General features: G+C 39.1%; 1 protein-coding gene and 1 long non-coding RNA gene across 6 annotated transcripts; one reads left to right on the top strand and one right to left on the bottom strand.

Moving 5' to 3' along the window:
* The first annotated feature begins 80 nt into the window (after positions 1-80).
* Positions 81-24,858, top strand: LOC145991214 (uncharacterized). The gene is made up of 3 exons (XR_014442019.1): positions 81-192; positions 18,657-18,832; positions 24,060-24,858. It is a non-coding gene; the product is annotated as an uncharacterized LOC145991214 (long non-coding RNA).
* On the bottom strand, positions 2,929-22,393 carry LOC145991212 (uncharacterized). Of its 5 annotated transcripts, XM_083127134.1 has the most exons (7): positions 22,285-22,393; positions 18,887-18,908; positions 13,061-13,087; positions 12,066-12,110; positions 7,958-7,975; positions 6,167-6,323; positions 3,002-3,165 (listed from the first exon to the last, which is right to left on the bottom strand). In XM_083127134.1, exons 1-7 carry the CDS (start codon positions 22,366-22,368, stop codon positions 3,123-3,125), a joined length of 396 nt encoding a protein of 131 aa, XP_082983260.1. In that variant the 5' UTR covers positions 22,369-22,393; the 3' UTR covers positions 3,002-3,122. The 5 variants fall into 5 exon arrangements, with proteins under 5 accessions (XP_082983259.1, XP_082983263.1, XP_082983260.1 ...); XM_083127133.1 differs by lacking the exon at positions 6,167-6,323 and having other exon boundaries at positions 2,929-3,165; XM_083127136.1 differs by lacking the exon at positions 7,958-7,975 and having other exon boundaries at positions 6,167-6,320.
* Positions 24,859-24,900: the final 42 nt, after the last annotated feature.

Consider the following 24,900-nt stretch of genomic DNA (forward strand, 5'->3'; position numbering starts at 1 on the left):
GATTTTATGCATCCTGATTTTCAAGCAATTAAACTTTTAACTATTGTAGTTAGAAAATGTCTGACTTGTCGCATTGCATGGTGTGTTAACGTTGAAATTAATAAGGAAACCCTAAGCTATTTCATAACGGATTGGACGTTTTACTTCTAGTCAAGCCTGCTTAGAAACGAGGTAATGTTCGTTGTAAAATGGGTGAGTATGCATGAGGATGTGACATTCAGAGATATTTGATTGATTGGTTTGCTTTATTTTACTTTTTTTTTTGACACTTTTGACTATTCGCAAAGATGAGGATGAATGCTGACGATATGAAATAGATGAATAAACAATTCCACAACATAAGTCTCACGGAGGATTATAGTGGCTTACAGAAGCAAGAGCCTCGTTATTCTACGATAATATAGTCCAGGGTATGCTACGTGGAAGTGAGGTTGACATTTGGGTGTCTTGAGAATGGATCACCCCTCCCAGTACAGATATTTCAAAATAAGGGAGGCTGTGATTTTAAATTAGGTTGGTTGCAGCTGTTTTTTTCATCGTAAGTGCGAAAAGTTATGCTTTTACGAGTTAAACTTTTTTTCTTCAATTTGAGCAAAACTGAAGTTGTTTTTAGTTGTTTTAATATTAAAATTTAGGAAGCTTTCAGTCTGAAGCGACAGACAACAAGCTACACGGAGGATTCACACCGAAGTGACATTCGACAATCAATGCGGGGCGCATGTAGAAAATCAATAACTGCGCATGCGCTATTACAAGACTGAGACAACACAATGAACGATATTAACCCCCTCTAGCAGTGATGCCAACCGTAGGGACATGTCCCTACGCATAGGAACTTTTCACTATATTTCGCCCGCGTAAGGACGTAGGGACAGATTTTGCCAAATGAGAGAAAACGTAGGGACTTTTTTCAATCTTGCAAAATAACATTTTATTGTGCAAAGCTTACTCGCCAGTCAGTTGCACTTTCTTCGCGCTCAGTTTAGAATGAGCTCGATACTTTAGCGAGGAGGAGAAAAAAGAACTAACTAACAAATCTTCATCAGAATTTTGGAACATGTTATCTGTTACCAGGAACTTCGAAGGCAAGTTCTTTTTTGAAAACATTTCCACTCTCGCAAAAATAGTGCTAACGCGGAAACGGAAAGAATATTATTAATCTTAAGTGATACAAAAACAAAAAAGAGAAATAAAATGGGACCTGAAATGTTAAATTCTTTGCTAGTGATAAATTCTTCCTTTAAGGCACGTGAAGAAGACTGCAGGAAATACAGCATCACCAACCAACATCTATCTCTTCACAGCAGCGGCATGTATGACTTCAAACAACATAATTAACAGTAAACGACTCAAAGTTATTCATCAATTATGGAAGCATCGAGCAGAAAGATTTGTTAAGTAAATGTGTATAATTTTTTCTTCTGTTTTTGTCATTTGGTCAGTTGTAGGGATATTTTCACTACGTCTGTAGGGACATTGCCGAAAAATGGTTGGCAACACTGCCCTCAAGTTCGATGTAGTTCGTTACACGGTGAAACACGGACTCTCGTCTACATCGTTGATTTGATGTCAAGTGGTGTATTTGGTGTTTGCACTACGTTCTGGAACCGTATAAGCTGTAGTGTATGGTAACGTGGTGCGTGATAACTAATCATATGAACGTTTAAAGTAGCAGACAGGAATTTGTTGAACCTTTTGAACTTGAACACCGCTATTCGTCTACTTGATTGAACGTCATTTCCTTCCACCAGCCTGACACCGGGATACACAAGTATCTGAGCGACGCTCGCTGAGCAAGATTTTCATTCGTTGAGCAGACAGATCATTTACTTGTCGCTGTTTGCTCATTGATCAAAATGCCAGTGCCTTTGAATAATCTGTGGTCAATGTGGCTGCGTCGAGTGGACAAGATTTCGGTGTTTGAAATGCTGTTAATTATGGAAATAGAATAGTTGATGTGAACAAAACTGTCGAAATTTTCATTTTCACACCCTTGCACAACTTTCCAAAACTTATATGGAATAAACAACATTTTCATTTTAATACAATTACAAAAACTGGAATATTACATCACCTTCTGTTACTTGAACTTCCTCTCTAATTACGCTATATCGCAAGCCGTTCATCATAAATATTTCCTCATTGGTCGGCCAGTTGCCACTCGCGGCTCGCCATCCTCATGCAGTTTTCCTCTTCTTCCTTTAGCTTCACAAGATCGAAACACAAAAACGCTATATTCTGTGGCTCAAACCTGTGCCGAGCAAGGTTCAAGTTCGCTCAGCGATCAAGTGAGCAGGGCTCGCGGAGCAACGTCTATTTGGCCGTCAAGTAGCTCACGCGCTCCTGTACTACACCTAGTGTCAAAAGGTACACCGAACTAGACGGGTCTGTTGAGAAAACGGCACAGTCTGAGCGTTACGCCTAGCTTGTTGGATCAGTTGGGTAGGAGAGGTTGCATTTATTGTTTAAGGTTCGTTTCCAAGTGAGACCTGCCACCCCGGTCTTATAGCTCCTTTAGTCTCCCACATAAGCCTCACTTTTAACTGTGTTAGTACTCTTATACTAAGGAAGCTTTCAGACCGAAGTGACACAACAGCAAGTGACATGTGGAACCTTCACTGCGTAAAGAAGCATGCCCTAACTGACCGAGGTGACAACGGTATGGATACAATTGTTTTCTTTTTTTTAATATTTCCATCAACTTATCAACTGAAGATTTTTAATAAGGTCATGGAATAAAGTGAACACTAAAACTGTTATTAGGTATATAACACTAAATAAATAATTACACCTCCTGACACCTTTTGCCACTCATTTACTTCCCAACAGCTTACGATAACAGGTTAATATTATATTTTCTGACAAATGTTGAAAAAAAAAAATAATGGAACTGAACGAAAATTTATTACACATTGAAAATTTATGCACTTTTGCAATCACAGAACAAACGCTATTTATATTCAAAGGAATCGTCCGAATCGTAATCATCATCACCATCACCATCACCATCATCATCATCATCATCATCTTCGTTCTTCATTTTATAGAATTTATTGTTGTGCTTATGGTTAATATTAGTGTCCTCATTATTGTGTATTATTTCATCACCATAATAATATTCTTCATAGTCTCCTGCGCCGTGATTTGGATAATGATGGATTGCTCCTGTAAACCAAAAATAAAGTAAAAAAATCCAGTTAATATAGTAAAAAATATATTAAATTAATTCCTTGTGAAGGAATATTTTCTTGTTTCATTTCTTTTTTGAAGGGTTGTTAGTTCCTACTTTGTTTTTGATTCTAGGGTGGGTGTACCAACCATAGTAAATATAATTATTTCACCAAAACGAATTAATAAATAAACTCCAGCAGTAACCAAAGTATCATAGAAGAATGAACTAATGCAGAAACTGGTGTTGGGGTTGCTATTGTTGCAGGTAATCAAGCAGAAAATGGGATTTGTGCACTTTTTTATTGATAAAGTATGTGACATATACACAGGGCGATTCAAAAGTATCCTGACTGTTTAATCAAAAAGCATTTTATTGACAGAATTAACATTACTGCTCAAAGTACTGTAGAATATAATACAAACTCGGTACATTTCAATGTGGTGGCCTTGTATATATAGCAATAGCACCCACCTCTCTTGCACTGACCGGAACACGGGCTCAAACATAGCTCGCGTGATCTCCCCTGTTGTTGCATCTATTCGCTGTGTCAGTTTCTATCTGGTGATGATCTTTACTTGGTCCACTCTAGACTTAATGATACCCCAGACATAAAAGTCTAGGGGGAAGTCAGGTGTGGGAGCAAGCCATCCAAAGTACTGGTGAGCCACGGCCGATCAACCTACCGGAGAAGGTGTCAGGGAGGTAGTCCAGAACGATTCTGGCGAAATGGGGTGGTGCATCATCATGATGGGAAACAAGTGTCTCTTATCCCATCCTGAAAAACTTACATGAATACTTCATAGGGAAAATGTCAAGACACTTTTGAATCATCCTGCATATCTGTATTCTTGAAATTACATATGGTCGGGTTAAAGTTACAGTGGTGCAAGTCACATTATCTTTGTTTTCCAGAAAATAACAAAACGCAAAAGGTACTATAATAAATTCGGGAACAAAAATGTTGTAATTTTAGCATTTTAGGGGTGTCACCTGGTAAAGAAAGAGTAAAATAGAGGCTTGAATTGAATGGAATTCGTGCAATGTTTACAATGTTACTACTGACGAAAATAACTTACACCACTGTGTATGAATATAGCCAATGACTTACACCACTGTGTATGACTTACACCAGTGCATTTGTCAACAAAATGGATATAAAGTGAACTTGAGAACCCCAAACAAAGAATTTATTCTTATTAAAAATAAGTAATTGTTATTACAAATGGACAAAAATCAAAGACTGAATAAATATTCATTCATAATTATCTTCTGGCTCTGGATCAAGAGTTTCCACAATTTCCAGTGGACCAAGATCGTCAGGTGGTGTCTCCTCACATTCAAGAGTCGTTCGAAGGGAAAGGGAAAAAATCATATTTCACTGGTGAAATGTGTTCCAGAAGGTCTATCATGTTCTTCTTCTTCGCTTCTGTAACCGGTCTTCCTCGTGGATACAGCACATGTTGATGAAGGTTCGCTAGACATGATGGTCTACCAGCCCTTGGTGGTCGTAGATTAAATACAGAAAATGGCATGTCTGCATTCAGTGTTTCTTTATACAGAAGAGTGTAAGGCGATCTTTCAAAATCCTAATCCATTTGATCTTCAACCAGTTAACGGGGCAATTGTTCTCGTTTGGCTTTCTACGTGTGATACAGTGTTCCAAGTTAGCAACAGATTTGAAGTCGTCACGTCCCATTTTGGTCAACGTGTATCTACTTTTTCTTTTGCATTTCAAAATAATACTGTACCAGTCATCAGGAGTATAAATCAGTCTATTCTTTGCGTATAATTCAATCGATCAAAAATCTGTGTCGTTTGGAAGGTAAGAGTAGCCACTTACCACAAACTTATGATCAACGATTTTCGCACAGTTGTTATTGCTCTGTCTGTCATTGAACTTCATCAAGTACAATGGTAACTTCAGGTTACGATTTTGACCTGTAGACGCATCACTGTACATAATAATGTGCTTTGGTGATGAAGCTCTTGATTCAAGATGTTTGATAATGCAGGAACCAACTTCTTGTGACCCGCGAGAAGCAATGGTCTCATCCCAGCAATACATAAACCCAGCAAATGTTCCAAGTTCATGGCATTTCAAATTGTAGGTATATATGTTCCGCTTGTAGTATGCAACAGATGTAGTCAATATTGGGAAAGGAAGAGCTTTTTCTAGGTCAAACGTCACAGCATAGACAGAATCATCTTCACGCGCCTTCACTGCATCCTCGTTTCTCGCTTGTTGCGCTTTTTCTGCTTTTCTAAGTTGTCGAATGATCTCCTTATTTTCACAAGCTTTAAGTTTTACGTCATAGGCATCACATTTACTACAGGTATCTTTCAGTGGTCTGTAGAAATGCAAGTTGAACTCATTATTAATGGTTCGGCGATAGACAGCTTCAGAAACTGAATCAATATTTTTTTCCCTGCACTTTTCTTTATACAAGTCGTACATTGCACGTACATCCATTTCGGCTGGTAGAAATTTTCTGTTGGGATTCTCAATTCTGGTATAGTGCGACTGATAGCATGGAAATGAGCTAATATGGTGACGCACCTCTTTCATTACTACGTCCGGTGTCTTGTGTTTTGGGACATGGCGTCCTCGACCATCAGATCCTGGTTGCTGACCATCCCTTATTTTTTTTTATTGCCCTTGTCATCCGCCCATTCGAAAGTTGTAAGGTTTTCAAGAAAAAAGTTTACAAACTATGACGCTGTTACCTCCAACTTAAAATCTATAAATGTTTGTAACCGGTTTTGGATTTCTTGCTGAACTACGAGGGCGCCTTACATTAGGTTATTTTTGGGTGATCAAACCACATAAAAACCCATTTTGCTCACCAAAGGTACTCATGTTCCAGAATGAATTAAAAGTATCCTTCGTTGCTGTTTCTGGTACGTTATCTACACACTTCTTCTTACATTTACAATCATAGTTTTGAAACACCTTACGTTCCACTTCTTTACCTCTAGAAGAGATGTATGGCAAACCTGTTTCGGGCTTTCTTTCGCTTCTCAGCTTTACTACCATGCTTCTGTCTTTTCCTTATCCTCTTAGATCTTTGGTTTTCCTGATGTTCAGTTGATGGGGCAGCAGTAGGAAATGGGCCGGGATAGGGTCTGCGGACTGGTGTATTATCATCTTCTTCTGAAACAATAAACAACTATGTTATTTATACACATACTACCTTACCACACTTACTATGTATACACACTTTTAACTACTTACCTTTTCAACACTATTTTTTATAACACACGTTTATCTGCCAAACATTGGTGTGGATGAAACTTACCTTCTGTTTCTGGCGAACTCTCTTCCGACTCAGGCTTCCATTCATCACTGGTCTCAAGATCGTCTAATGGATCTTGAATACTTTCTTCAGAATTCTTTTGTGTAGAAGTCTCACGCAGAAGTGTGGAGTCATTCGGCACTCGGGAAGCGTTTACAAACACAGTGGTGCAAGTCTGACTTACACCACTTTGCTGATCAACGCAACAGCTGTTTCCTTTATCACTAGAACTTCCACTGCCATCTGTTGCCAGTTGAATGAAGCTCTGACTTCCTTCACGTGTTTTGTTAACAGATTGACTTATCTAGATCTGGTTTCTGTATGTAAGTATTTTTTTTTTAAAAAAGTGACTTACACCACTGTAACATTAACCCGTCCATATATTTTTTAGTAATCTCCACGGATATTCATTGCTTTTCATGACAAAAAAAAAAGAAATTACTGATGTCGATTTCAAGGATAGCTCCCATTCGAAAACCGTTGCCCTTTCGTTCAATATAAAATAATCTAAAGTTCAAATTATAGAAGACAGTATATATACATGTAGTTTTGCATGGATGTGTGGATGTTTTGCATGGATATTTACCTTACACTAAATGAGGAACATAAATCACACGTTTTTGAAAATATTATCTTCGAACAGATATTTGGTTCTGAAACACAAGAAGAAACAAGTAAATGTAAAAGTTACATAACGCTGAATTTCGCCATCTATACTTGCTTTCTGATATTATTATAGCATATAAATCAAATCTTCATGGGTAGGCCATGTAGCTCTGTTCGGAGTGTCTATAGAAAAATTTACAAGAATATTGTTTTAAAGCCTGATGGTAAGAGACCTGCAGGAAGTGATGACTAAAAGTAGTAAACTTTGTAAGTGCCAAAAGCGAAAGTGTTGGGAAATCGCATGGTTCAGCACATCAGCCCGTAAGAACGTTCACACTAGTGACCTCTTTACACGCCCTTTGAACTACTTAGAGGGCTACCAGCCACATTTCACGTTTACCACATTATAAAGCATGGCACATTTCACAGTTTAACGTGGGAAAACGGTGTTTGAATTATTGTGGCACTTACAGCGTTTACCAATTTTAGTCTTCAAGTCCAAGTCGAAATTGGAGTGACAATATTAAGTTGGACATGAAGAAAATTCGTAAGGATTGTCAAGAATAGAGTGATCTTGCCCAGGATAGGGACAGGTTGAAAACACATGCAACTACGTCAATATGCCTTCGGATTGAGAAATGCTAGAGAGTTGCACTTCGTCTCGGGAATCTGTGGAGCGTGGCCGAGACAAACAACAGCAGAGAAGAAGAGAAAGCGAGTGGACTCCATGCACACAGTTCCCCTCTCACGCGTTCATTGGTCGAGCCCTCTCGAGTTACTACTTGCGCCAGTTTTTTTTCGTTCGCTTGCCCCAGAGATTACCTGGACAGAGTGTAAGTATTAATATTACTTTCCAGTCAGTAAAGAAATAATAGCGAATTCTTACCTGGGTGTAAAGGATGTACTGAAAAGGAAGACGAAATTAGTATGAACTTTAAACAGTTACAATACGAAAAGATTTAAAATTAATATCATTTTTTTATGCAGTTGTATTGCAGTTAGTACAGGGCGGCTACTCACCGGGAATTCCTTGAATTCCGGGAATTATGCGTGAATTTTTCTCCGTAGACGTGAAAAATTGTAACTTTTATTAATCAAAATACAATTGAATTAATACATATTTATAAATGCCCTGAGGCAAGTGTTTCACAGTTTAGCATCTATTTTGATCTAGGAAGGAAAAGAAAGTTGCGTTGAAAATAGAACAGAATTCTCTCAATCCGTTTACTTTGTTAGTGTCCCTTGCAGAACAGTCTATCTGACAGACGGAAGATTATTACAAGATGACATATATTGAACTTGATTAGTTAAAATTTGAGTTTGAAATTCTATTACAATTAACAGTTTTTCGTAGATAAGTATATCCCGTAACATTTGTGACTTGTGTTTTTAGATGTATTTTAAATATATATATATATATATATATACCGTTAAATTGTATTGAATTTACAATTTTTGGATTCATTGGAATCACACATACCCTTTATATTGTTAATATATTTGCCTTTGTATGTGTGGTCAGAGGCGATATTACGTAAGGTTATAATAGAGGAAACACCTGCTTGTAGCCTTGAATGTTAGGAAAGTTCGTCATTTCAAATGATAATGAACATTGGTGAAGACTGAAGTTGACAAGCTGTACTTTTAGGGTGAAGCCTGGCCAAATCTGGATGCCCAGTATCAACGGCAAGAGCTACAGGGCGCCGTAGCAACTTGGCGTCATTGTTCTTGCGTCCTGCTCTTGCTGTCGACCACTGAAACAGTTAGATAGTTGGCAACTACTGAAATGAATGTTTGTCTCTGCGCGGAGTAGACAAAGTGACCCATAAACATTTGACTTTTATTTGATTTAGTTTATCCTACTTTGCTGTTCTACCTCTCTTGGCTAATCGCGAAGATGAGGATGAGTAGCGATATGGTGAAATTGATGAAAAGATTGGAACCCAGGACTGCTGGCGTCGTACCGCCACGTGCTAAACCAATTCGCCAAGGAGATCACTTTACCCGCAAAGATACAGCTCGACAACTCTAAAATGTTATGTTTTAATTTACAGTAATTTTAAATCCCTTTTAGCGTCCTGCCACTATAGTAACCACGGTCTGTAAACAGTTCAGGTCACTATAGTGCCTAGTATAGTCAACGGCAAAGATAATTGCAGGCAAATTGTCCACCGCTATTTTAATTACTTTTTTATTCTACATCTTGTGTTGATTTAATGAATGAAACTATGTTTGGTTCGAAGCAGGCATTGTTCTCTGTTTAATGACGTCATTATTCCAATTCATTGTCATCACATTGTGTAATACAGACAGCATTAATATGGTGGTGGACAATTCGCCTACTATTTCTTTCGCCGTTAGTTGATAGCAATGAAAACATGATTTCTACAAGGCCCTCCACGAAGACATGGTGGTAATATCTTCACCTTGTAATCAAGAGATGCCGGGTGCGATACGCGATGAAGGCATGTTGCACAGTGGTTCGGAATCCACTTTAAACTGTAGGTCCAGTCCCAATTATTGTGCATGAAATGGGCTTGAAACAACATTTCTTCAAAACCTAAGATAATGAAGTGCATTACAAAGCAATATCCTATTGTTTAATGGCTTAACCCTCTGCTACTAAGGATTTAAAATACGTTAATATTCAGTAAGTTGATTTAATATAAATCTATTTTTTGCACATATAGATAAATCAAAATGAGCCTGCAACTTTGAAGGATCGTTGAAATGTGTATCAACTTATACCCTGTCCCACCTAACTCTGGAGCAAGTACGCGCATGGCGTCAGAGAAGCGGAGGGGGTGGGGGAATCTAGTTACCCGAGTGAAGCAGTACACGCTGCTCGAATGCTGGTAACTGCAGTCGCCCCCCTTCCCCCTCAGCGCAATTACATCCCCCCTCACGTGTTCATTGGTGGAGCCGTCTCTACTTGCGCAGAGACTTGTTTTCGTTCGCCTGCTCCAGAGATAACTGAGACAGAGTGTAGAGTTGACGAGCTGAATCTTTGTGGGTCATCTTAGCCACTCTGAGCAGAAAGACAGAAGGAAATTATATAATAATAAATGGGTTAGATTCGAATCTACAATGTTTCCACCAGGCATGGATGGTTCAGTAATGAAAAGTAGAACCTGAAAAATAAATACAACACCTGACATGCGTACAATATCAAATAAGTGTGTTTTATGTTTTGTTAACGGCCAGTAATTCGGCCAACGGAGAAGGCCATTCAAGTACTTATTCGCTGGTCTTTATTCACGAGCCAAGTTCAGTAATCACAGTTATTGTTATTTACAAGAAATTAGGACACTGAGACATATGAAAAGAAATTATTTAACGGGCTGTCCAAATACTTACATCGTCTCATCACACTACATACGTTACCGTAACAGCTGACTGTCGCAGTGAGTCGACAGGACCATCATGCACTGGGTGAAGACAAGAGACGGTCGCGAGCCGCGCTTGCGACGTTCCGTACACATAAACAAACACTATTACTGACGCACTTCTTAATAAACAATAAAGTTTGACTGTAGCTCAGAGAGCACACACATAATGACTGTTTGCACTGAAGTGAAGATGAAAGTATTTTCTGGAGTCTTGTGTTGAAACTTCTTATCTGTTCAAGCGATGTACCGAAAACTGTTCGAGCAAAGTTTTTTTTCTCTACTGGAGGGTTGGAGCGATGTATTCGAACTGATGTTGATGTATCCTGGTTTCACCCTTGATTCTCCGGCTACGCTACCTCCGGGGTGGAATTCCTTATTCGTTATTGGTCAGTCTACTATAACTCCACCCCCACGTGACTTGAAGTTTGCACTGAAGAGTGATAATCGCGTAGCATTGAAACACAATAACTCCTTGTTTTTCAGGGTTGATTTGGAGGGCGAAAAGTATCTCGCTCTAATTAATTTTAGCAGTCATAACTCGGGTGTGACTAACTCACTTCGGACAATTCGTTAAAGTTATGCGTTCTGTGGCTGTCTAAACTTCACTGAGGCGAAGAGATATTTTCGGGCAGGGTTGTAGTTCAAATTTTCATATCCGTCACATTGACAAGGAAATATTCAAACTGTAGACTGGCTGGCGCGCTCGCAGAAGTTATGTTGTCTGCTTGAGTCTGTTATGTGCAGAACTATTGTTTTGATTCCGGGCCTGGGCAGCTCCTTACTCCCTCGAGAACAGAGGATCATTGTTCGGGACGAGGGCGAGAGTCGCGTTGGTTTTTTTTTTTTAATTTTAAAATGTTTGACGTTTCGTGATTATCTGCATCTCACCGTTGGCCCCCTGCTTCTATAAATTTCAACCATCAAGCCGAACGTGAATTGATGGTGACATTAGCTGAATGTGGACTGGATGGATGTCGGAGTTTATTCCGGGAACACACTGGCTTCTTTCTCTCGATGTATGTGCGGTGATCTAATATATATATGCAGGGCTTCATGGGAAAGAATGCTGGTTCTTTCGAGACGGCTGTGTCCTTTTCTCAGAGAGCAGCAAAATGAGATCTTGGGGAAATGCGGAGAAAGACCGATGGTAATGGTAATTGGTACATCGGTCATAAAATTTCCGCAGTTACCAACTACTCGCCCTTTGGATGGTTGACAGCTCCTACACTGTAAAAGGGAGAGTGATGCGCAGTTTCTTAAGCCGCCTGTAGCTCCTCGCCTTGCTACTGCCCAGCCTGCTTTGTCAGGATTCACCCGCAAAGGTACAGCTCGTGAACATTAGAATCGAATTGAAGCTAGCTTGGATTACAGAGTTCAGTAACTACTGATGTCGGCAAAGATTTTTTTATCGTTTGTTAGATTGTGTAATGATAATTCAGCAATCTGTTTCTTGTATGTAAGAAAAGATAATTGAATTGTCTATAAATCCACTTTTGGCCTCCCCGATGGCGCAGTGGTAGCGTCGCCTTACTGTGCATAAAGTGGACTTAAAGCAGAAACTCAATAACAATATAAATCAACTTTAACATAACATAACTCGCTCACCATTGGGATTATGTCGTAGATTATTCTTGAGTTCGTCATCTGTTGCTGAAAGTGGAATATAATATAATTTTTTACCAACATTTAAAAGAGACTAAAAGTGAAACATATTGCAATTATGAATGCAATAACACAGGATTAAAACCTGAATAAGTATTTGTAAATTTGACTATATCGTTCTGTTCCTTAAAACCTATCTTCATTATCTTGGTACCTTGAGCCACGCCTTACAAGCTCACAATCTCTGCATTTCAACTCATACTGACATTTTGAATATTTTCTTCCGTGCTCTTTATTTTTTAACAAGCCACAATTTATAGAAACTACAGCTGCTTTTCTTAGTTCAAAGTTTTGTCTATACACCATATTACTATTCAATTCACTCTACCACAATTTTTCTCATTGTAAGCAGTGACGTTGTTCTATTTTTAAATTTTCTCATATATAATAAGTTGTGGCCTCTATCGGGTAATTATGAAATGAAATGAGTAAATGATAACATCAAGATTTAGGTGGGCAGACCATGTGGCACGAATGGGAAAGGAAAGAAGAGTTTACAGGATTCTTGTTTGGTAAGCCTGATGGTAAGAGACCAGTAGGAAGGCCAAGACGAAGATGGAGAGATAACGTTGAGATGGACCTAAAGGAAATCGGTAAGGATGGAAAAGATTTGATATATCTGGCTCAGGATAGGGACAGATGGAAGGCCTGTGTTGCTGCAGCCATAAACGTTCGAGTTTAAAAAGGCTAGAGAGTTAGTTAGTAGTTTTATTGTACCAAATAGGTAAACATTCGGGTTGTAAATTTCGAACAATCATTTTTCTTCAAATATTTCAACATCTTGAGAATATCACTGAAACATTTTAATTTTTGACAACTGTCTACAAATTTCAAAACATGATTTAAACATCTTAACCCAGTGAGAGTGCATAAAACATATACTTTCAAAGGCACAAGAAATTTGAAATACTAAGTTAGTGTTTATAATTTGTACTTACTGATTATAAGATTTCCCCGACGGCCACCTGTTGTAAGTGGTATAAAAAAGGAATACATGAATGTTTTACTGTAAACATAACAGAGGCATTATCAGTGCACTTTAGTGTATAATCAAATAAATATGGAATCTGTTCAATTATCCCGATGAGTCAACGTATATTTGACAGAAATTAGTGTTGTAAGACTCATGCTAATAAATAATTTGGATCCAAACTCTTCGAATATAATAGATAAAAATACTATTAAAGTGTTTATACACCTAAAGACGATAGGTCCTTTGATTGTAATAATTATACGTACGCATTCTATTAAAATTTTTATGATTTATTATTTACCAAAATGTTTGATTGATTGATTTAGTTTATTTTACTTCGCGTTTTGTGCCTCTTGGCTAATTTGCGAAGATGGGGATGAGTGATGAAATGATGAATGGACATTCACAAACAACCAAACCCGAGCGGGATTCGTACACGGACCCTTGGCGTCGCAACGCGATGTGATAACCACTTTTTTTTTTTTTTTTTTTAAGGAAAACCCCCTACACGGAGGCATCCCCAAATATTCACACGTTTTCTCACTTTTACACTTTTCAATTGTTACAGTTTCTCAGTTTTTTATCATCTGGATAAACACAAATACCCATGTCTTACCCGGGACTCGAACCCGGAAGCCCTGGTGTTGTAGCGCGCTGTGCTAACCACTCCGCCACGGAGGTCTACAACCACTCGGCCACAGGCTCCGGCTTTTACCAAAATGTGTGTTACAACTTGGATAAATGACCAGCAGATGGCAGTCTTAATTTTATGTAAATTGTAGCTAAATTAAAGTTTCAGTGATAACAGAAAACTGAAATAATCAACAACGAATATGATTCTTGGATAAGGAGAAGTTATTGAAAATATATTTTAGTGATCCTAGCAGAATAAAAGCATTTTCTGTTATATTAATGTGGATTTTACGACAATAACATGTACATTTCTTATTTCTTGTTGCCCTTTCAGTCAATAATAATTATTCATTTAGGCATGACTTTCGTTTAAGGCTTTTTTTTTTGGTAAAATAGTTACTGTGATACACTAAACTCTCGCTAATTCGGCCATTCCTTGCACATATGGGTGCCGGATTCGCGGAAGTGCCGGATTATTGAGAGGGTCGGAAATTACGTTCTACTATGTAGTTTAAACACATAGGGACTATACAGGCTGCACTTTACGTGTTTCCTTTTAGAAGCCATAGTATGTACTGAACTTTACTGTAAGAAAGTCACAATTTCAAATACTGTACGTATGTATAGCATTGTTTAACATTTTTAACTAACAACATTGTTGAACACGATAATTCATTGTTGTGCGCGTCATTTCTGCTTGAGTGACTACAGGCCGGATGTGGGCCGGACCACTGAGAGGGCGGACTATTGAGGGCCGGATTACCGAGAGTCTAGTGTATTTTGTTATTATAACATAGCTCATCAATGCCGAAGAAAACGGAAAAGAGAATATAGCAAGAAGAAGATATATATTGTGTGACGTTTTTCCCACGCGATTCGTAATAAAAAGTATTACGTAATAATTTCGCGTGGAAAAGCCTCACACTTCCTCATTCTTCGTACGCCTTGCGTCACTTTTGTCTTTTGCTGGTTATACTAGTCGCCGCTAGAGGTCTCTACTGACCTTTGCTCGGTGCTTGCTTTACGAGCAGGTAAGCTAGAGAACGGTTCCGACTTCGAAGAGCTTCGCGAAACAGCGAGTGTGCCTCGCGTCACGAGAGGGAGATAGAGAGAGCATGAGGCGTGTTTAAGTGTGCAAGTTGTCTCGCGGGTCGAGACTTGCCATTTTTGATTTCGTTTGTACGCAACATTACTGGATGTTGCTACGTCCCGCGTAGCGGTGCACTTCACCAGTACACTTACCTTATAAGCTCAGCAGAGCATGCTGGATAATCCCAGGGATCGGGCTGAATTACTGCGTTCCTTCCCCTTGGATCCACAGGTGAAGTCCAATGACAACCCACGAGGTTGTCCTCCTGATGCAGGTATCCACAAGTACGAAATACACTTTCGAAATAAAGAAAAACCGCAATATGTTCAACTTTACGTTTATTTTAGACACGCACGTATATCATGTCAGACTAAAAATTACAATTCAAATACTTTTGAACGGTACAGCACGAGATGCGTAAGCCTATCTTTTCCGTAACGCGAAGCACCTCTGGCTACTTCAAATCTCTCCGCGCGACTACTAACCGTTTTCCTGGAAGGCGAAAACACCTCCTCAGTTACACAGTGTTACCAGACACAATAACCTTTTAATACTAGGAAGTTCTATAAAAGCCAACAGTAATATATTAGAAAAGTACAGTAATCTGGCACAGTGAATTTAGGTATGTGGTGGCAACAATGCAATGAAAAGCACGTGATCTTCTCACCCCACAAGAGTTTAATACATCAACAATGGCTTTCAAAATATAAGAGAAACGAACGGCGTTTGCCAGAAACATGAAACAACAAATATATAAGGAATTTAACTCAGAAATTATTAACTTCGGCTTCAATTCACTGATCAAAATGAAACTTATAACACTCCTTAGAACATTTAAAAGCAAATGAAACGATTAATGTTGAAACTATGTAAATTGCTTAAATTTGCCGCTATTCATACTTGTAGATGTGTATAATTTTGATTATAAAGGCGGCCATATTTATGAATATATATATGAATTATTAACTGTATAATACTAATAATAATAATAATATAAAATATAATAATATAAAACCACGAAGTAATGGCAAACTCGGGGTCATTACAATGTGCTCTCGGAATTCAACGCCAAGTACTATAAGTGGCTTCTTCTCCCAAATTTCGTCGTTTACAAATTAACTTGTGGCAGAACTGCATTTTTCTGGACGTACTTCACACGCTCGAATGGAGTCACATTTGACTCGAGTTGCACAACATTACCCGAGTTCCGTCTGATAAGCCCAGTCACAAACAGCACGGACCAGTATACAGGATTGTGACCAAGGGATAACCTGATGGACGTTTCCAGACATTACCCTAGCGCAATGATGACAGAGCGAGAAGGAAGCCAGAGTTCCATTTGACGTATCCCCTGTAGCAGAATTGGATTGCTCCGTGGAACATTTTTGGAGCGGATTACGGAGGTATGTACAGTGTCAACTCCCCTTTTATTCTGCGAAGTGTGAATCGCGAAGTGTGAGAGAACCGTGTACATTTTTATGTTCGAGCCAAAAAAGTTTGAATAAGTGGAAAAGGAAAAAGGGCGACAAAAAAGTATAACCTATTTGAAATTGCAAATTAACAGATTAACTAATTAACGAGCAACGAGTTGTCATTTCTATTTTGTTGCAACAAAAAAAAAAAAGAAGGAAAATAGAAAGTCACGAGGTTTACGTAACGTTAAATTAAGCAAGGCGTACACGAGGCTAAATTATGAGCTTTCTCGCGAATGTTTAAATACTAATGTAGTTAATGCGAGGGTGGCACAAATGAAAATAAAGTAATAGGAGCATCAAAGTAAAGAAAGAAAGGTTGTATAACTTATTGTAACATAAAAAGAGAAAAAAGTAGGATTGTCGTTCACCAACTGTTTGGATTTGACCTCGTATACTAAAAGATTTATGATGTGTACAATCGGAAAGATTTAATTGAAATTGCATTCACGTTCTTGTTAGTGTTTAGATTTGTAATATATTTCTGATATGTCAAATGCCAGATTGTTGACCAAAAGAAAGATTTGTTGAACTTATAATTGGAATAATTTTATGGACGTTAAAGTGGGAATGTACATGATATAATTGTTTCTCATGTTGGTTGTTAATTGAGACATTAATCGGTCTTGTTTGAAGTTAAATCTAATAATTTTTTTGACTCAAGTCTTGTGCGAACTTTACTCTATGCTCCTTTTTTTGTTCAGAAATCTTCCACGAGAAACGAAGCAAAGATATTACTATTAGCATGAAAAGAAGTGGTGAATTAATCGAGTAGTATTGGTTACATATTTTACGAATGATTTGTATGCTCGTTCACATCTGAAGATACTTTGGGTGTACTGCCAAAACAGGGTGAATTTTCCACGATATTTTTGTGAACATATTTTTTTTTGTTTGTACTATTGACTGCATTTAGGTGGAGTACGCACAGCGGATTGTATCCCCCTCCTTTTGTCCTCCTTTTCTTTTTGATTGTTTCTCTCTTGAGACTGAGGTGGCGGTTATAAACAATGGCCATTAACCTCAACAAATTGTGACTTGGTAACTGATTGGTTGTTGCTTGATTTGAAGTACGTACCTTAATTGATCCCGGACCTTTTTACACGCTTCCTACAAGGCTTCACTGCCCCTGTTTTTCGTACGCAACCATCATGTTACAATTGATGTGTAACGTGACTTTTACGTGATGGATAAGGCGAGAACACATGTTTGGAGTTATATTTAGTGTTTAGTGGTGCTTATGCCGTGAGACATAATGTAAGTAAATAATAGTTATCGTGGTTTTAAGAGAGAAATTTAATGAATTCCACTACAACGTGGGCAATCCACTCTCCCATGATATGTTGTTGAAACATGCGATAGGTTGCCTGTGGCAATGACATTTACATACATGATGTTTGGAGACATTGGAGTATATTTCCTGTAGCAAGGTGACTGAATGAGTGGTTCTCTCCAGTGGCTGGACGTGTAGTGTCCTCGGTCTGGTAATGTGCCAATTCAGGAACTGTTATTTCCACGTGGAATGTTCCCAACTCGGGAACAACTGCCTCAGGAGGGAAGGAGGGGAGGTAAGGACAGGTTTTGGAGAGATTCTTATCGTTACTCTACACTACGCTAAAAACGTCATACACATATCCATTTGAAGAAGGCCGGCCCCATTGGTGGAGTGGTTAGCACATTGCGCTACGGCGCCAGGGGTCCCGGGATCGAATCCAGGCCTGGGCGTGGATGTTTGCGAGTGTCCATTCATCAATTTCAACATGTCATCACTCATCCCCATCTTCGCAAATTAGCCAAAAGTGGCACAAAAGGCGAAGTAAAAAAAGCAAATCAATCAATCAACCATTTGCAGAAGAAGTTATGTGCTTTACAGGAAGTTTCTTCTTTCCCCTAATATATTTTAAATAATTGAATGAATGAATTCAATGATATTTAAAACTTTGGGTACGTCAACACTTAGGCTATTTTGCACCCGTCACATGATACGGGGTCTAGCCCCTTACCATAACCAAAATATAACTAATACAACACAACTGTAATATCGAAGATTAAAATATTGTGACTTCAGTTCAAAGCTGAGGCTGTAAAAAGGGACACCGAGCACAAACAACAAGAAGATAGAGACACCAGAGCCTCGTTAGTCTGCAAAATGAAGTTCAGGCTCTAATATATTTTGAGTTTATTGCACATCTTTTGCTTTTAGGTTAGGTTATGTTAGAAGTTGCACAGGTGTGCCTAAAGTCAACTATTTCAAACTTCCCGAGGCAATTAATAGAACGTTCTTAGTTGGGAAGACATTTCACTGAAATATCCAACTTGCATGGACGAGTTTCTGAAATGCACTGTATTCATTGGAATTTCCATAGTTCCTGGTTTGGGAAATTCTCAATCGATAATAGATCCGTGGCACAACCCTTTCTGACCTCACCATGTGGATGCCAGCAGTGCACATTCCCCAAGACAGTGCTGTTCCTCCTCGTGACTAGGGAACTACATGCTCCTATAGGAAGATTACTCCAAGACGACGAATATGGAAAACAAGGTGAGCTTCAACTAAATTAAAGTTTTTAAAAGCAAATTCATAAATCGTACTTACTTCTTATTTCTTGAATTGTTATCTGCAATAGAATAAGTTGATTTTACCAAGAATATTACCCAGATTTAACACCATATTTAATTTTTACCTTAAGACGTTAATATTGACCTGTTTATTTTAAAAAGTTACAAGACAAGTAATGACAAAATTGACTAAGATTTTCGAAATACCTCTGTATATTATATGACACGGAGCCGCGGTCGTCTAGTCAGTAGGGTGTCTGACTGCCACGCGGGAGACCCGGGTTCGATTTCCGGGGTGAGTGATCAAAGGTCGGAATCCAGCCTCAAATCGATGGGGACCTGGGGGCAACCCTGCTGTTTTAAAGGCGGCCGGAGCGTGGTTCTGATCACATCACCTCCAAAATGGCAGAGATCGAGAATGTGTGGGGCCCTACCCCCAAATCCTCTAAATGTGCCTTCTAGTCACGGTGCTATATGCACGGGGAACCTTATATTTTATTATACTACGCGTTTTTCTTGTGTTCGTGTTGCTAATTCTGTGTGTTCGAGTTTTTTTGCCTTGGTGAAATGAAAATAGTATACTCAAATATGTATGCGTCATTCGTCTTAATTACAGTACCAGGTTGCGACGTTCTTTTAACGTCTGTGGATACCTGAATTATGACGTAATAGCTTTGGCAGACTTGAGTTTTCTTACTTCTCTGCAGATGTTTTCCGATTCGCAGCACACAGGTGATGCAAACACACATGCGCGTCCATGCAGGTTGTCGCCATAAATCAGCACAAAGTTTCACAGTGTGTACAGAGCATGGATAATGGATTACATATTTTTATTTTTTATATATATTTAGCGTCGCTTTTCTGCCACTCCTGCCTAATCACGACGATGAGAGTTAGTGGCGATATGAAATTGATAAAGGATTCATGCCCAATCCGGGATTCGCACCCTGGATCCCTGGCGTCGAAAACCACTCCGTATCGAAGGTAGGCGTGTTCGTTCCAGAGCATTCCCTCACATTCGCTATGAGACTCGGCGGCAAGCGGTCCGGCATCAGCGCTTTGTCTTTCCCGGTGAACAGGTCCGCACGCTACAGTCTGTTCTTTTCGCTCTCCCTGCCTTCGCTCTCTTTCCCTTTCTGTTGACGTTGCAGACTGACGCCAGTATAATCCTCCCTCGGAAGTTGTGTTGTGTCGTGTCCTTGTGTTGAAGATTGTGGCTTAATATGGCACCACAAAAGTTTACATTACAACAAAGGCTTTATCTTGTCGAGTGTTACTTCGGGAAGAGGAATTGTGGAGAAGTGCGACGACGTTTTGCAACGAAATTTCCTGGTGTTCCCGTTCCACATATGACCACTATATTAAACCTCGTAAAAAGTTTAGAGTAACAGGGTCAGTTCTGAATAAAAGCGGAAAGAAAAATGGGGAAATCTTAAAAATAAAGTATGCAAAGACAATCCGCACACCATCCGCGAGTTAAAAGAGAGTATTGTACGAGAAATCGGGAGAATTACAGTAGACGAACTTGCACGTGTAAATGCCTATTTCCTTCGGAGATGCCACCTTCTGTAGTCAAGGTTAGTACACAATATGAAAACAGTAATTTTAATAGCCGACTCTATCGACTGTCGCTGACCCGTTCACCGGGAAAGACAAGCGCTGATGCCGGGCCGCTTGCCGCCGAGTCTCGTAGCGAATGTCAGGGATTGCTCTGTAGAAGTTACAGAATACGCAATAAAGTAATTTACTATGATGCTTTGGTAATGCTTGTTTATAATAAATGGCATATTTTGCTTCATTTTCGTGTTACTAATTCTGCGGTGTCGTGTGTTATAATGATAAATCCAATGAATGTTTGTTCGAATACATCAAAGAAGATCGAATGTAAAACGGAGGCGTGGCCTAAAAGTGTTGCTATTCGTGATTTTGTGTGTTGTGAGAAACGATGTTAGCCCCGTCGTTGCACTTTTTGGCACTATACCCTGTCCCAGCTAACTGTAGAGCAGGGCCGTGCATATCGGTAGAGGAGGGAAATCGAGTGGTGAAAGCGCAGCGTTGCCAACCGTACTGTTCTGACCGTACATGCACGGTTTGTGAAAATTTGCACTTGCAGTTTTACCCCTAATATTTCCCTAAGAAATTCTTAAACCAATCGTACGGACCTGGAGACAAGTACCATGTGCGTCCGGTATTATCCTCTTCAAAAGTTTGCAACGCTGCATAGGAAATCGGGTAACTCCCGTCGCCCATTACACAATCCAGTTTCTCTCACTGTTCATTGGTGGAGCCGTCTCGCGTCACTACTTGCGCAGAGACTTGTTCTCGTTCGCCTGGTCTACAGTTAGCTGGTACGGAGTTTAGGTAAAGTGTATCCCGGTGTCAGGCTGGTGCAAGGAAATGACGTTCAACCAAGTAGACTCTACTGCCTGCTCCATTAAAAGTTGATTTCATTAGTTAGCACGCACCACGTGACCACACACCACAAATTCTACCGCTCCAGAAGGTGTTGCAGACACCAAATACACCACTTGACACCAAATCAACGAAGCAGGCGAGTCGGTGCTGCACCGTGTAACCAAATAGACGCGTGAGTGTAAAGAGTCAAAAAGTGCAGCGTACTAAACATCAAGGCAGTTTTAATACAGGCACATTCCACACCAATTTTCGTAACACATTTAATTATTTTTCATCCTTTACATTGATGGTGGCACACCATACCTTGTGACTCGGGATGAGTCCCGAAGAAACAAATGTATGCAGGTGTAGCGAGTGATTATACCCGGATGTGATTGCTTGAAAGTTTCCTTCAGGTACAATTTCACTGGGCGTACTTGTTGCAGCCCACATATAAGATGACATTTTAAATTGCAATCTCTTTTGAAAGATTCGAAAGCATAAAAGTTTCAGATAAACATTTACTTGAACAAGAGTATTGATTGAAAACTAAACCAATCCTACTTATTATACTTATTTTTTTAAATGCATTGGTTTTCTGTTTTTGGACATTCTTTTGTAAACATAGATTTTTCTAATCTGTGAATTAATCACAAACTTCTAGTGCTTCTGAAAAAAAAACGCAATTATGTCAAAGCGATGCAGTGCTTCCAGGATTTTCCACATTTTGTTCAATGTTTAAAACTTTGGCGGTGTTAAAATAACACCAATTTAACACCACAGAAGGTAACGTTAACATTGACCAAAATATCGCTGTGTCGCTTTTACGCCATCTCTAGCAGTGCAGAAACACACTGGAACATTTTTATATGAAAAATTACCTTTTTGCTTTACACTTTATTACTTTCATGAAACATATAGTGCACTTTAAATATGCTCTATAGATGTCGGGCACAATCTACTTATATAACTCTTCGGTTATTAACACTACCATTACACTTAATAACTGAGTAAAATAGCTTTTGATACAATTCTTTTTACCTGCAACAAAATTACCAAGAACAAGGAAAATTTCACACCCATGTCAAGTAATTTCCATATCTTTATAACGTTCTCCTTAGTCATTCCAACAAGAATATTGTTTATGATAACGCTAACAGCTAACACATTTATGTATCTACAACTCTTTGGGCATTTCATTTTATGTGTTATTGATCTTGAGCAACACTTTGTGTACAACCAAGAAATTCAAGGAGAATTTTTAATTACAATTTGAGTTTTGCAATTGATCACGTACTAGTCATTCATGACTCTTCGGATTTTATTTCGATCAAGTGCAACGTGTGCAGAAAAATAATGTGACCAAGAGAAAATGTTGTTGCAGAATTTATGGCTGTCTTGAGAAACAATTTATCAACATGACTTGTTACAATCTATATTTTACTGACTTATGATGCTGTAGGCAATAAACCTTGGTTTAATCCTCATGTCTATATTTTCTTCGTCGTTCAAGTAACTTTATGCTTGGTTCATCTAAAGTAAACAAATTTCAAAGTTCTATCAATTGTCTCACGTTAGTGTCCTACGAACTACATTTCCGTTTTGCCTTTGTATCATGTACTGGTATTCTGTTTTGTCCCTATTTACATCATACAGCATCTATCTTGTAGCATTGCTTTCTTCGTGTCTGTTCGTTCACTTATCGGAAATAGTCGATGTTTGCTTCGTGTATCTTCGTTCACTTAACGGAAATAGTCGATGTTTGCTTCGTGTATCTTCGTTCACTTAATAGAAATAGCCCGTTTGCTTCGTGCATCTTCGTTCACTCAATAGAAATAGCCCGTTTGCTTCATGTATCTTCGTTCTCTTAACAAGAATAGCTCGTGAAAGCTTGCTTCGTTCACACACTGATCTTACTTGAACGAAATAGCTTAACAGCAAGGAAGTGTGTTTGGTCACCAATCGGTGATCTCCTGCTCGTTTCCTGAGTAATCGTGGGCTGGTAATGTCTGGAATATTGTCACTAATGCAAGCAGGTCTAATCCATAGATTTAGAAGTGCGCACTGTCTGAAAATTGAGTGTGGCTTCATCTATTTGCAGATTAAAATTTACAGTGTCTTCTAAAATTTGATGAACCGACATTCGGACATCATGGCTCAGAAAGAATTTATACTCTACCCCGGCTCTCTTTGGAGCACGACCGCGCATATCGGCAGAGAAGAGGTTGGGGGGGGGGGGGGTCAAGTGGGCAGAGCGAAGCAGTACACGCTGCTGCGAAGGCTGGTAACGGCAGTCGCTTTCTCCCCACGCAATCCCGTTCCCTCTCGTTTATTCATTGGTGGAGCCGTCTCGCGACACTATTTGCGCAGAGACTTGTTTTAGTTCGTTTGCTCCAGACATTTCCGGGACAGACTATAACCAAGCCCTACTTCCGTGGCGGAATGGTTATCAGAGCGCTCCACAATGCCAGGGGTCCCGTGTTCGAATCCCGAACTGGGCATAGCTGTTCTTTGCAATTGTCCCCTCATCAATTTCATCATAAAATCAGTCATCCTCATCGCCGCGATTAGCCAAAGATGGCAGAAAAGTAACGCCAAAAACAAAATTAAAATCTAATCGACAGTTACATATACAGTTGACAGTCTATTTTACTGATATGACCATGAATCACGCTCACATATAAGTACTTTACATATTCTAACATACTTAGATGCTCAAAAACTCCCCTAGCTTTAACTTGAATCTTTTCAGGACAACATATAACAATAATGTAAATTCATTCTTTACTACAAATAATTTTGAACTATCCTTACAGGAAGCCACAGTGGCGGAGTGACCATCGAAACGCCGTAGGATGCCGGAGGGTTAATGTTCGAACCCTTGTTTGTACTCGACTCATTTATATTCCATGTGTTCGTCATTCGTCGTCACGATTAACCTATGAGTTAGAAAAACAATGTAAAATAACATAGGAGAACTATCTGTACACAACTGCTTTACTTCTGTAATACTTGGACGATACATTACTTTATAAATTAGGCTATACAGTGCATTCGGTTTGGCTGTGGGCCGAGATAGCGCGTGAACAACTTTGAACAAGTCTTAATACACAGGTTAGAACTTGTTATGCTAGAGATATGTGCTTAAATAACCGAGACATTAAGGGACGAAAATGCCGGCATCTGCGCCATGTCACGCGCTATCTCGGCCCAGTGCCATAACGAATGCACTGTACTTGTAGGCTGACAAAGAACAAACTTAATACAGTAAAACCTCGTTAATCCGGACTAATGGAGGGGGGTAAGTTGACCGGTTTAACGAACGTCCGGGTAACTGAAATAACCTAAACGAACAGTAAAAAGTGCATTAAAACTCCGTTTATAGCAACAAAACACGTTTATTATTGTGTACTTAAAGAGCATAGACCTAAATACACTATACAGTATAAAGACACAGAATTTCATCAGTGGTTGACTGCCTTTTCTTTGGGAAGTTTTCTAATTGACTTCTAGCCACATTTAAAACCTTGCATTCTGCTTTTTTCTTTGGGCCTTTTGCCTGTCCAGATTAAGCGAAGTCCTGCTCATCGGGGTCCGGATTAACGAGATTTTACTGTAATAGTTTATAAAATCGAAATTCGAATAGGCATTAAGAAA

The sequence above is a fragment of the Lepisma saccharinum genome, chromosome 8 (genome assembly GCF_977018435.1).
Source record: "Lepisma saccharinum chromosome 8, izLepSacc3.1, whole genome shotgun sequence".
NCBI classification, from domain to species: Eukaryota; Metazoa; Arthropoda; class Insecta; order Zygentoma; family Lepismatidae; genus Lepisma; species Lepisma saccharinum.